This window comes from Zea mays, chromosome 4, assembly GCF_902167145.1.
Source record: "Zea mays cultivar B73 chromosome 4, Zm-B73-REFERENCE-NAM-5.0, whole genome shotgun sequence".
Lineage (NCBI taxonomy): Eukaryota > Viridiplantae > Streptophyta > Magnoliopsida > Poales > Poaceae > Zea > Zea mays.
In genome coordinates this window covers 102,100,751-102,113,764 of record NC_050099.1, presented here as the reverse complement: position 1 = coordinate 102,113,764, position 13,014 = coordinate 102,100,751, and the positions used below count along the sequence as shown (strand labels likewise).

At 41.4% G+C, this 13,014-nt stretch overlaps 1 protein-coding gene across 2 annotated transcripts; it reads left to right on the top strand.

Annotated features, from left to right (window-relative positions):
• The first annotated feature begins 4,318 nt into the window (after positions 1 to 4,318).
• On the top strand, positions 4,319 to 8,723 carry LOC100278525 (uncharacterized). 2 transcript variants are annotated; one of them, NM_001151771.1, is made up of 6 exons: positions 4,319 to 4,912; positions 5,025 to 5,214; positions 5,313 to 5,393; positions 6,588 to 6,695; positions 6,782 to 7,051; positions 8,411 to 8,673. In NM_001151771.1, exons 1-6 carry the CDS (start codon positions 4,395 to 4,397, stop codon positions 8,504 to 8,506), a joined length of 1,263 nt encoding a protein of 420 aa, NP_001145243.1. In that variant the 5' UTR covers positions 4,319 to 4,394; the 3' UTR covers positions 8,507 to 8,673. The 2 variants fall into 2 exon arrangements, with proteins under 2 accessions (NP_001145243.1, XP_020407048.1); XM_020551459.3 differs by having other exon boundaries at positions 4,377 to 4,912; positions 4,992 to 5,214; positions 8,411 to 8,723.
• The last annotated feature ends 4,291 nt before the right edge of the window (positions 8,724 to 13,014 follow it).

The following is a 13,014-nucleotide window of genomic DNA, read 5'->3' as shown; positions in this document are numbered from 1 at the left end:
TCGCCTTGTTTCTTCAAGTATGCATTCCTCTTTAGCTCTGGCTAATTGTTTACGAAGGTGTTCAATTTCACACTTCTGAGCTTCGGCCTGACCTTTGAAAATAGCTTCGTCTTCTTTTATTTTATTTATTAAGGAATACAATATTTTGTCTTTTTCGAGACCTTCGTTCCTCAGTTCAATTACTTCGGAACGAAGGTTGCTCAGGGCTATAGTACATCCTTCGTCCTCAGCATCTTTCTGTGCTCTGAGGGCATTGCTGAGTATCAGGCCCTGCAGACAGGAATATGTCTGTGTTAATAGTTTTAAACAAACGAAAAATCTTGAACTCAACAAAAATATAACAATTCCATTTGTCGCACCTTTAAACTGTTGTAAGCTAGGCTGTCAGCCAGATCGTTCTTTGACAGCACCGAAAGTCCGTCTTCTAAAGTTGGGAATCCGAAGCTTCTGCTTATCTCCCGACAGACAGAAATTTCCTTGCTGTCGGGGAGGCAATACAAGAAATCTTCTTCTCCACTGCCATTAAATATCAACGCCCCCTTTGGATATTTCAACTTTTGGGCATAGTGTTGGGCCTCTTGTTCTTCTTTTTCTGATAATTTTTTCCCCGAAGCATGACGAAAAATATAATCACGAATTTTGGGGGATGCTTCGGGGGTAACAACACCAGTTCCTTCAGCAAAAGTTGGCTTTGTTATTTTTTCTGCCTCACTTTCCAAGGTTTTTGCCTTTGTGGACTCTGAGGGCCCAGCTTCGGCTTCAATTTCTTGCTCTGGAGCTGCAGAACCAGAAATTTCAGCTGTTGTTTCAAAAGTAACAGCAGCCTTCTTCGGAGGTGTGCTTGAAGTCTTAATTGTTTCTAGTACATCTAGCACATTCGCCATTCTTCTTCTTTTTGGAGTCATTGCTGGCGCTTTTTGATTTTTTGTTGTCTCAACATTTGCTGCAGGACTCACAATTTCTGGTACTTTTTCTTCAGTTGGTTTTTCCACTTCTGCAATTTTTTCTGTGGATAGTGCTTCGGCCATTTCTTTGGTTTCTGGCAGCGAAACCTTTGGTTCTTTTAGTTCTATCTTCTTCGCCGTTTCGGTCATCTCTGCAGCTGCAGGTGGCGTGACTGGTCTGATTGGCTTTTCAGCTTCGGTGACCGAAGAAGATTTTTCGGTAAACTCCGGCACCGAAGCTGGTTCGATATAACGCGGCCGGTGAGTGAGGATTTTTATTTTCTTTCTTTCAGGCTCCGGCTCGCTAGGAGCAGTTCCAGCTTCTTCTTTTGCAGAGGTTATGTTCTTCCTTTTCTGCCTTCGGATGGGGTAGCAATAGTCAGGGTAAATAAACCCAATTGCATCAAATACCCGATTCAGCCTCTTCTTTTTTCGGCCTCCGAAGGCTGCTGACATCGCGGTATCTTCGGCCTTCGAGTAAGCACCAAGTAATTCGTCACTTAAATTTTCAATACTCTTTAGCCAGTCGTCATCTGGCTCAGTAAATTTATCTCCAAACTTGAAGGTGTACTTCAGTCTCACAAGTCCACCTTCATCGGTCTCTTTTGTGGTTTCTTGAGGCATTTCCCATTTCTCCGCAAGCGGCCACACCCGGAAGGCAATATGTTCTTGTACTAAATCTCTTGTTCCAATAAAAGAGCAGATGACGCCGAAGGCCCTCTGGCATTCTTCGGCAGCTTCATTCATTTCCACCTTCGGCCTCCGAAGGCCGAAGCTTTGCCAAATAGGACGCATAATTATACCTTTGATGTCTTCTCGTGCTGATAGGTCATTCTTCACATAAAACCATTCTGTCATCCAATCCCCGGGCCATCTCTTCCGAAAGGTTGGTACGGGACAGCTTGCCCCGGAGCGAGAGACGAAACTGTAGCAGCCAAAGTTATTGTGGTACTGTTCTTTGCCCCAAGGCTTTGTTTCATATAATAATTCATGTATATTACAGAAGCTTCTTGCGTCAGGCTTCAGACCTTGGCTTCTCGTGGCCCACACGAAGATATTTAGCCTTATAATAGCCTCTGGAGTAAGTTGATGAAGATAGACTTCGAAGATTTTCAACACCTCCACGATGAAGCTGCTCAAGGGGAATCGCAATCCGGCTTTCAAAAAGCTTCGGTACACCACAACTTCATTTTCTTCAGGGTGTGGACAAGTCTTTTCCCCTTCGTCCGCCCTCACAATGGACAGATCCCGGAAATACCTTCCTCTCATATTAACAAGATGATTCTCTTTGATAGTTGATTTACCATAAACTGAATGGCTTGGTCGCCAGGGGCGATCTTCGGAGTCTTCGCCACCGCTGTCCACATCATAACTTTCACTGTCACCAGTACCTTCAGACAGCCCTTCCAGAATTTCCCTGGTGATCTTTTTTGTGTTGGTCTTCGACATTGCTATAAGAAACCCTAAGTTCTTCTCTTCATCAAGACTCAGCTTCATTTCAGCAGCAGCCTTCTTAGCAGCTTCAGACATCTTCGGAAACACTAAAAAACTGTTTTCAAAGCCGAAGCTTCAAAGCTAAAAGCTTAGCAGATCACAGTGCACAAGAGCTAAAAAATGAGTGAGCAAGAGTGGTTGGCCAGAAAGCGTGCAAAATAAGTTTGCGGTATGGCCGTATTTATACGCTTGATGCGTTGAAAGTTGAAAGACCCCACTTGTCATTGAATGTTGCTATTCTAGCAAAGGGAAGGTGTTTTTTCGGACCTTCGGCATAAAGCCTTCGTTCATATCGCAATCTGAATTTATTATTTCAAACAAATTAATATTGCGAGGGGCTACTGTTGGGGGCCTTCGTCCTCCGAAGGTCCTCAAAAACATGATTTGACAATGTTTTCCAAGTGGATTATGTGAACAGGTACCTTCGGACTCAGAATTACGAACATGAAGTGCGGTCAAGACGAAGCCTGAACCAGACGAAGAACGGGCTGATTACCAAGCTCCACGAAGGATGGTGCACAGCCGAAGCTGTGCGCAGGGAAGCTTCGTCACGATAGCAGAGAGGGGAACCGACTTAAAGATGAAAAGACTACGTGGACCTTGTCAGATTTCCATAAGTCATTGACAAATGTAATGGACATAAATGTAATTTTACGTGGGCTGCGTCCCGCGTCTATAAATAGATGAACAGTACTCCCGTACTGTTCACGCTGACTTGGCATTTGCTTTTGCGTCACGCTTGTACTTTTTATCTTCTCTCAGGACCGAAGGTACATTTGTAATTTGAAATCATTTCTATTTTTCCATGTTAATAAAATAGAAATGATTCTATGATGATGCTTATATTATATTTCATGCTTTATATGAATCCTTCGTCATTACTTGTTATGTTTACGAAGGTATGTCTCTTATGACCTTCGTCCGAAACTCATTATTTCCCGAAGGGACATAATGCTTCGAAGGACGAAGGACTTTAACACTTAACACTTTTTATGTTGCCTTGTTCTTAACTCTTAGCATTTGAGAACAAGTCCCCAACACTCCTCTCTGTAAAAAACATAGTAATAAGTAAAAAAAAATTCTACAACACCTCCCGTGCATGGGAAGTTTGTTAAACCTGCACATACAAATTCATTTGACATTCATCACATTCACATTTATCATAATCAATCAAATTCTCATTTGTCAAAACCACATTCACGATAGTCACATTCAACAAACAACTAGTGACAAATACCTAATCAAGTTTTCAAACTAATTAACTAACTAAATTTATCTATAGGTATTTAGCAAAAATACCTAATTAAAATCCAAACTAAAATCCTTACCGAGTAGCGTGGGAGCAGCGTCGTGCGGTTGGGAGCTTCGTGGTAGCCGGCGCAGTGAGGGGTTGGGGTCACTGGCGCTTCGCGGGGCGTGGCGGCACAAGCGTTGGGTGGGGTAGGGGTAGCTGGCACGGCTAACGGCGTGGTGGCGACGGGTGGCGACATGGGCTGCGAGGCGGTGGCGGCATGGGCTACCGAGGAGGCGGCGCGCGGGGAGCCGACACCGGCGTGGAGGTGGCGGCGCGGTGGCGGTCGAGCAAAGGCAGTCGAGCGGCGTGGCAAAAAATGCTAAAGGACGGCACAAATCCGGTATAAAGGGGGTTGGCGCCGAGATCTATGGCGCTGACCCCCGACATGTGGCAATACGGCATAAAAGGGTAGACTATAAGATCTATGACGCCGACTTGTAGCCATGTAATCGCCACGCAAGCGTCACGTCAGCCTAAACCGCCGAGATCTAGACGCTAATAGCATTGACGTTCCTAGGTGCCAAGCTGTTGACGAGAGTAAGTATATTTGTGAAAATAAAACTTAAAAAGTGGTAAATTGCAAAAAAAAAAAAAAACGAATTCGCCTTCTTCAAAAACCTCTTCGACGTCGCACCCGCAACGCACGCTGGCGGGCGGCGGCCATGGCGTACCTCCCTCCCCACAAGCGCCAACCCAGCACCACAGCCTCCACGCCCATCCCCGCACCCAACCCGCCACCTCCGTCCCTCTCCTCCTCCCTCCGCTCCCTCTCCCTCTCCTCCCCGCGCGGCCGCGGCCGCGGCCGCGGCGCAGTCGGACGCCACCCGCTCGCTTCTACAAAGATTTTCCGCGCTGCCGGCTGCATCTCACGTTGGTTCCCTCTACCTCCCTTCTCCCCTGCCGGCGACGGCGAGGAGTACATCCTACGCCTCGAGCCCTTCCCTTGTCCCCCCATCGAGCACAGGACCGGTGCCAAACCCCTTGCCCTTGTCGTCGCCTCCACCCCAGGACAAGGCTCTTCCGGCTCCACTGCGGCGGCAGTCACCTCCATCGCCGAGCAGTTTCTTCCCGATCTCCTTGCCGCCGCGGAGAGGGTCAAGGCAGAAGGCGCGCCTAAGGATGAGTTGGTGAAACTGAGTCTCGTTGCAAGACTGGGAACGGTGCTCTTCGAGTGCCAGCCGTGAGTCCTTTCACCTCTTCTCGTTTGGATCCCAGTTACATTTCTGGGACCTGTGCTTGGCGCGATCTTGCCATGACAGAATTCGACGATTCATCGTGAATTATGTATTCAGCGGTGGATCGCCCGTTTCACTGGACGAACTCCGTCAGGCCGCTAAAGCAGGGGAAGATGGTTCCAGGAGCCAGTTGCGTAAAACGTTCTACACCAGTTTGTCTAGTGAGTGTCTGGATGATATGGAGCGAACCATGGTAAAGAGGATTGGGCTGGATTTTGATTCGTCCAAGAAGCACTATCATGTGAAGGTTTGGTCTTCTAATGCTCCAGTGCAATGTGACTTGAACTACAAATTATGTTGGGCACAAATAAGTAAATGCGTTTAAGGGTCTCAATTTTGTGACAGGTTTCTGACAAGAATCGAAGTGATTCTACAATATCTTGCAAATGCACCGTGGAGGAAGATGGGAGTCTTGCTATCCATAAGGTTAGTGTGCCATTAACCATCTCATCAGGAGTCTGCTTTGTTATTTTGCAGTTCATTTCAACGATTTAAGCTACCAGATTCCTTCGTTCACTTTGTGGAAGCAGCATGTCTTGATTTTTGTCTAATATCAAAAGGGTTTATGTTTTCTAGTATAACTGCTGTCTCGACAAAGTCGTGATTCCCGAGGATATCGTACATGTTAATATTTTTTAGCACTTGATGTTTAGGCACATCTAATCTAGTTGCATAAATAACTTGTCCACAAATTCATGAATATTGGGGCTTCCACGTAACTTTGTAGATTTGTAATGCCATGTTCTGTCGAAAACTTGATAGCTGACATATTATGAAATGCAAAGACATGTTTACCTCAGACATCTTTATGGACTGTTTACTTCTATATTCCACTGAAAATCTTTGAAGTTCCTTATTGTCGCTTGACTTGTTTAGCTGTTGTCTCTTTCAGGAGATGTGTCTGTTCAAGCTTGTATGTCCTTGAGTAGAAATTCCCATGCATTACTTTATATCTAGATATTTTGATCTTGTGATGTCTTTAACTGTACTTTCAGCTGTTGCAGAAAATAGTTTATGCTATTTTCAACATCTCTTGCAATATTTAGGATTCCGTAGATCAGTTGTCTTCATATACGAATCCTGATGCTCTTTGTTTTGTTAATTCAAAACCAGGAGTGACAATTCAAACTCAACTGACCACATCTATTAATTAGCCTTATTTTAAAAGGATAGCAAAGAATGTAGGGCCAATTCCCTGTATGCCATTGGAAAATATACTCGTTCCTTGTGTGTCACTGGTCCCACATGTCATAGACACCAAAAAATATACCTATATGTCACTCAGTGGTACACGAGGAATGAGTATAAAATCTGATGGCATACCAGGAATTTTTCCAAGAAGGTAAGCGGGCTTTGCTACTAAATACTAACTTCCTTATATTTAGTTGTTTGTCATTGCAATACATTTCGCCCAATAAGTGCTACAGCATGTTATATTGTATTGCAGTAGGTAGATGGAAAACAATATGCAAATTTCTGGATTAACTGGTGATTGTTATATTATAGGATGTGATGTGCTCCACATACTATTTGCCTTGTGTTCTTCAAATGCAATTAATTTCAACCAACTATTCAAACCATACTTGAGCTTCTGATTCCTCAGTGCTGCCTTTTATGCAGGTTGAATTGAATCAGGTACGGCACTTGGTGGAAGACATATCCTGTCTTTTCAAAGGTCTTGATCTAAGGTTGATGTTGAGTAAGAAAAGGATCCTGAAAAACCTAGATGTAAATACTTATTGAGAACACCTTGCTTCTCTCTGTTACTATCCTTTTTTCAGAAAGATTGTAGATTTATTTGATGTCAATTGCAGTCTGAAGTGGAAAATGCAGTAAAGAGCTTGGTGTCTACTGCTATTATTGATCCTAATGTGAAAGGGGGAGTTAGATGGCCACTTGGAAAGGAATCAATTGGCGAGAGGTTCAGCATAGTTGGGGTGTGGCACACGGACTACAAAGCTTTCAGAAACGAGACCATGAGGCTCAAGCTAAGGCATGCTGACAGATTCGATCACCGTACCTCGACTGGGGGAGTTTCTGATGAAGTTACATTCAAACTAACTGCTATATCTTGCAAACTGGAGGTTAGTGAAATCTACTTGAAAGATTGCTGTAATCTACTCTTTTGTAGCTACTTACTGTTAGGTTACACATTTCACATTTGTCTTTTTATGTGGATTTTGCTTGTGCCTACCTTTAGACGGTTGTCTATTTCATCCCCTCATCTTCAAAACCAGTTATTTAACGCCTCAACTTTACAAAACCTGACAAATAACCTCCGAAATAGTTTTAGTTGGCGATTTTAATGACGTGGCACTTATTTAAGTGACATCAGTTTCGTTTTTTTTTTCAATTACGTCTTCTACAAGTGTCCAAATTTTTATGTAACTTTACATAAAAATCCGTAATTAAATATTATATTCGCCTTATTTTTCTTGAAGTTTTAGGAGTAACAAATTAATTATTAAAAATAAGAAATTATATAAAAAGAGTTTAATATTTTTTGGTTATGATTCAATTCTTATCTCCTAAGGCCACAATTTTTACTAGAGCTAAATAATACTATTATTAAACCATAATTTTTTTTGTTGATTTTATTAAATAAGTTAAGTAGCCTTTTTTCAAATTATTAACTAAATCAATTGTATATTTGTTTTTTTATAAAAACTTACCAAAGAGTAATAAAATGATCTCCAAGTTTTACAATAACCTTCTACTATCTAAACTAATATACATAAATATTTTTAGAATTTTTTGAGAAATTTAAATTTGGAACCATAATTTACATGTAGTAATTTAGCAATAATATTGTTTAGCTCTAGTAAAGTTTTTAGTCTAATAAGATAATAAATGAATTGGAGACAAAAACATTAAGCTATTTTATGCATTTTTTATTTTTAGTAATTAAACTGCTGCTCTAAAAATTACAGAAAAATTAGGAAAAGCATAATATCTAATTATTGTTTTTTGTGTAAAATTGCATAAAATTTGGGTACTAGTAGAAGACAGAATTAAAAAAACAAAACTGATGCTATTTAAATCAGTGTCACGTCATCAAAACCGTTAACTAAAACTGTACATAAGGTTATTTGTCCGCTTTTATAAAGTTAAGAGAATTAAACTTCTGGTTTTAAAAGTGGGGTGGGGGGGGGGGGGGGGGGGGGGGCTGAAGTAAACCGCCACTCTATAAAGATCAGAGGTTATGTAGACTTGTTCCTTTTCTCTATTGAAATAACTTGAAAGTGATGAAAACACAAGTTCTGAATCCGGTCGCGGTTTTTCTTTCTCGGAGTTCCTCCTCTCTCTCCCTCTTTTTTTAACATTGTAGGCGTACTGATAATTGTATTGGGTCACCGTGATTTCTTCAAATTGGTAGCGTAACATTGAAGTACACTGCACCCTGGTTCACTGCATCCTTGCCACGCCTTCTGTTGTTTTTCCAGGAAGATGATCTGGCGGAGAGCGCTGTGAAAGAGATGCTGGAGTCTGCGGTCCAAATGCTATGGGACAATGCGCTCAACTACCGGGTCGTGCCTTGAGCTCCGGTTATGCAGACAATAGTTCTTCCTTGAAGATGCAAAGCGACATGATTTCTTTGAGCCCCTCCTGTCCTGTACTAGTACTGAACAAGAGAACTCCTAAACACAACTGACGCTGGGGCTGCCCACGCACGCCATCAAAAAAATAAAAATAAAGTAGCGTTGGGTTAGCTTGGCTGGTTCCCGGTCATTCGGTCCAACGTAGTTCGGTTGTCGAGTTCTGATTGGTTCGGATGGAGTCGTCCTGGAAAATATCCCCATCCTCATCCTCGCTCTTCTGCCCTAATGAGCGGATGCGCCAAAGCGACACACAGTTCTTCCATGCAAGGGCGGCGCGGATCTAGGGGTGTTTATTGGGGTCAGTTGACCCCGATTAAATTTGTAAATCCTCTAGTAAAGCATTGCAAAAGAGGAACAAAATACAGTTGACCCCATTGACTCTAACAAAATTTTTTAGCTACCCTCCATCCATACAAGCAACCAGCCATCCAAATCAGCCAACCGAACAAGGCAGCCAGGGGGGGGGGGGGGGGGGGGGGGGGGGGGGGGGCGGGCAGAGAAGGTCGAGGCTTCCACAGAGGGCAATACATGCGTGAAAAAGGTCATGGCTGAGGCATGACATACTGTTTTGTATACGACAAAAAATACGAAGCATGTAACTAGAGAATGCAGTTACAACAAACTAGTGGAAGAGTTGGAAGAAATCATATGACACACATTGAAGCATGTTTTCCACAACGCTCCATGGGAAAGCAGCTACATCGAATCTTATAGTTCCCTTTATCACCTAGCCGCCAATTAATAGCTCCATGCATGTAGCACCGGTCTAAAATAGTGTTCGTTTTAGCACTTTGTTTTTATGTCTATTCAAATGGATGATGATGAATCTAGACACTTATATAAAACACATACATCAAGTAGTGTATGAATCTCATAATAGCCTAAAACGAATTCTAATTTGGGACAAAGAGTATAAAATATGGTTGGAATGTGAATATTTTCTCTAGCTCTTTTTCAAAACAAGCAAGCCCCTATTTGATTCTAACAGTTTGGTCTCTAAGTCTATGACATACTCACAAACAAGATGCTCTTAGCAAGAGAGACGTACAACTAGCAAAGTTACTAACAATTCTAACTAAACTAGTTACGCTAGCTACACAAGCAACTAATCACACTAACAAATAAAGCTAAGAATGAAAATACAAATCTTGTAGTGAGCAAACCAATTGAGTCAAGTGAAATGATCACAATGATTTATATGTGAGGTTTAGTTGCTTGCTGGCAATGTCCTTGTTGTGATAAGTACAAGCTAGGTGGTTTACACACTAATTAGCAGCATATGCTAAGGACACTTGAAAGTGTATTCATCCCTTTTGTGGGTTTTTGTGATTTAGATAACAACACATTTAAAAGTCTAACAAGTTTGCTAAGTATTGGACAGAAAATTCTGTATGATAAACAAACTTGAATAGTGTATAATGATCAGTGAACAAAGGTTCAACACAAGTTTAAATAACCAATGAGACAATGCAGATGGATATAATATGGTCTCTATATTGGTTTGAATATATGAACAAGACCTGAGAAATCACTATGCTTAAATATGATCAGAATAGAGAATGAAGTGATTAAGAAGATTGGTCAAGCCAAAGTGAATAAGATCTGAGGAATCGTGAATTAGCTTGACCATATTACTATTAGTCCAAATATGCTTCTATAAGAATCAAACTAGAGCTTGATTGATCTTATCATTTATAGATAACATTCAAGCAAAGTTCACAATATTAAAGAAATGATTCTCTCAATGGATGCTCAATATGATGTCTCTCAAGAATGGCTTGATAGGATGAAGATAGCAAGGAAAGGGTTTCGAGGGACTAAGCGAAGATGAAGGCCAAGCAATGACTTGTGGACCGAGGTACCATGGCTAAAGTGAAGAAGAGAGTACTTGCACTAAGTCGATGAATTAATCAGCTATGAATAGTTATATTGTGTTGATACGTCAGTAAGGTGACTTGAAGCCATGATTTGAACTCATATGGTTAAATGGTTCAAGTCACAAGCTTGATTTGTCTTTGCTTCAAAAGGTGAGACAAAAATGTTTGTGATCCTTATGAAGCAACGCTATGGAGAAATCACATATGAGACACCAATGACTCAAGAAGTTTACTTAATTATATTTTATTTAACTTGATTAGAGGAATCATCGTACTATCAAGGGAGATCAAAAAAAGGTTGGTGTTTGCCAAATCTCAAGCCTCTAAAATTCAAAAGCTATTTCGAGATCAAAATCTTTTGGACACTTTGTGAGTTCAACTGGAGTGAGGTTTGGGAGATGGAGAACCTTCCTGCTCAAAAGCAGTTGAACTTTCCATCAGAACAATTCAACTTGACTTCAACTGAGTTGAACTTGTCTTTAGGACAGTTCAACTTGACATGAACTTTCCTTCAGAATAGTTCAACTTGACTTCAACTTTGCTTCAGTCTAGTTCAACTTGACTTGAACTGAGAAGCTCTCAAGTCAAAACCAGTTGAACCTGCCTCAGGGCCAGTTCAACTTGAGTTTTCTCTCTAAACCTCTTTGGTCAAAACCAATTGAACTGGCCCTTGGGGCGGTTCAACTGGTGCCAGGGTCGGAAGACCGTTCTGACGTCTGTCTGCTAGTCTAACTGTTACACTATCTGTCAGGCTGATAGGCTAGGTGTTTGAACAGATCCTAGGGGTGGTTCAACCGGTTTTGGACTTTTGACTCTAGTCAAATAAGATTTTTTGAACTTGGTTTGGCTCTGGTCTAAACCAGTTCAACTGTTCATGGGGCCAGTTCAATCGGGGTCTGAAACCAATTCAACCGGGGTCTCACACAAGTTCAACTAGGGTCCAAGACCAGTTCAACCGGGGTCTCAGGCAAGTTCAACTGGTATCATGCAGAAAATCTCAAACGACTAGTTTTGGAGCCCCACCTATATATAATCACTCCTACCTCTCTCCTCCACATAAGAGCACACCTTAAACTCCATTTCTAACCTGCGAAACTGTAACACCAAAAAATCCTAATTTTGGGTGTAGGAGTTTTTTCAGAAGTATTAGATTAAAGTGATCCTTCTCAAAATGAATAAATGGTAATATTAAAATTTTGACAGTTCAAAAGTTAGATTCAAACTTTGAAACTAAAATTTAATTTGAAACTAAAAAAGGAATAAAATAGAGAGGTCCTCCATTATTTAATTAATGGGAATATTCATTTACGTGTTTGGAAATCTTCTTTAAAAGGATTAAGGAAAAAGTATCCTTAATGAAGATCGGGCATTATAAAAACATTTCCTCTTAAAATAAATAAGTAATTTTTTTGCTTTCGAAATAATTTCTTGGAATGGATAATGTGTGTGATGCATTTGCCAAAATAAATAAATAAAATATATAACTTTACATACATGCTGTGATTGTTCGAATGCTGCATTTATAATTGAATGGTTGAACTCGGATTTGAATTAGAATAATTTAAAAAACAAAAAAGATAAAACAGAAATAAGAAATGAGAAAAACATAAAAAAAGAGAGACGGAAGCAACCTGTTTGGGCCGGCACATTTTCCTACCAGTGTTTGAGCTCACGTAGTCACATCCCTCGACATCACCCGAAGTGCCACTACGTGGGTCTGCTCGACCAACTCTGTCACATATGCACGCTTAATCCCATTGCCACCGGTGACACCTATGACCAGATCGGTTGGTGTCTCTACTTCGCCAAAGCGAGCACGAAACAGAAGCCCGCGTTCTTCTCAAAGTCAGTTAACGTAATCATCGTTGTAACAGCCAGATCCTTCGAACGACTTTGTTAGGATCTCGCGATCTTTGGAACAGCCGGCCGAGCTCCCCACCTGGTCGGGCTCTTAACATAGGTAGTGTTTGGATGGATGGATGAGGAAGGATGAAGAAAGATGAGGTGTGATCATTCTAAGTTGACCCATGTTTGATTTGGAGGTCCAGAGTCAGAGTCAAGGAATATTCTTCAAAAATAGTGGATGGAGTCATCCCTCAAAAAATAAGAGACGGGGTCAACCCAGGATCGATCCCGTCCCATCCCTCGTTGACACCGAACCAAACACATCAATAAATACCAAGGTCCTACAATGCCCTTGACCATAGCCGACACTATAGCTAACCAAAAACGAAACAGAGGCCATAGGCCAGCGCACCGGGCAGATAGAGCATGAAGAGAGAATTGGTACCACTGTGTTTCCCTAGGCGCCATCGTCGTCGAAATGATCTACTGCATCTGACATGGTGAGGACTGCCTAGCTCGTATCGTTGTCTTTCTTGCGTGATAGGTTTAGCGCTTGCCACCTAATAAATAATCACCACAACATATCTTTTTACATGCAAGACTGATATACAACACAAATTTAACAGTAAGTACAATTATGATAAGTTGGCAACAGATAGATCATGCATTTGTAAACAAACATTTTTCCACCTTTAACGAGCTTAATTAATCAATCAAATTGCGTCA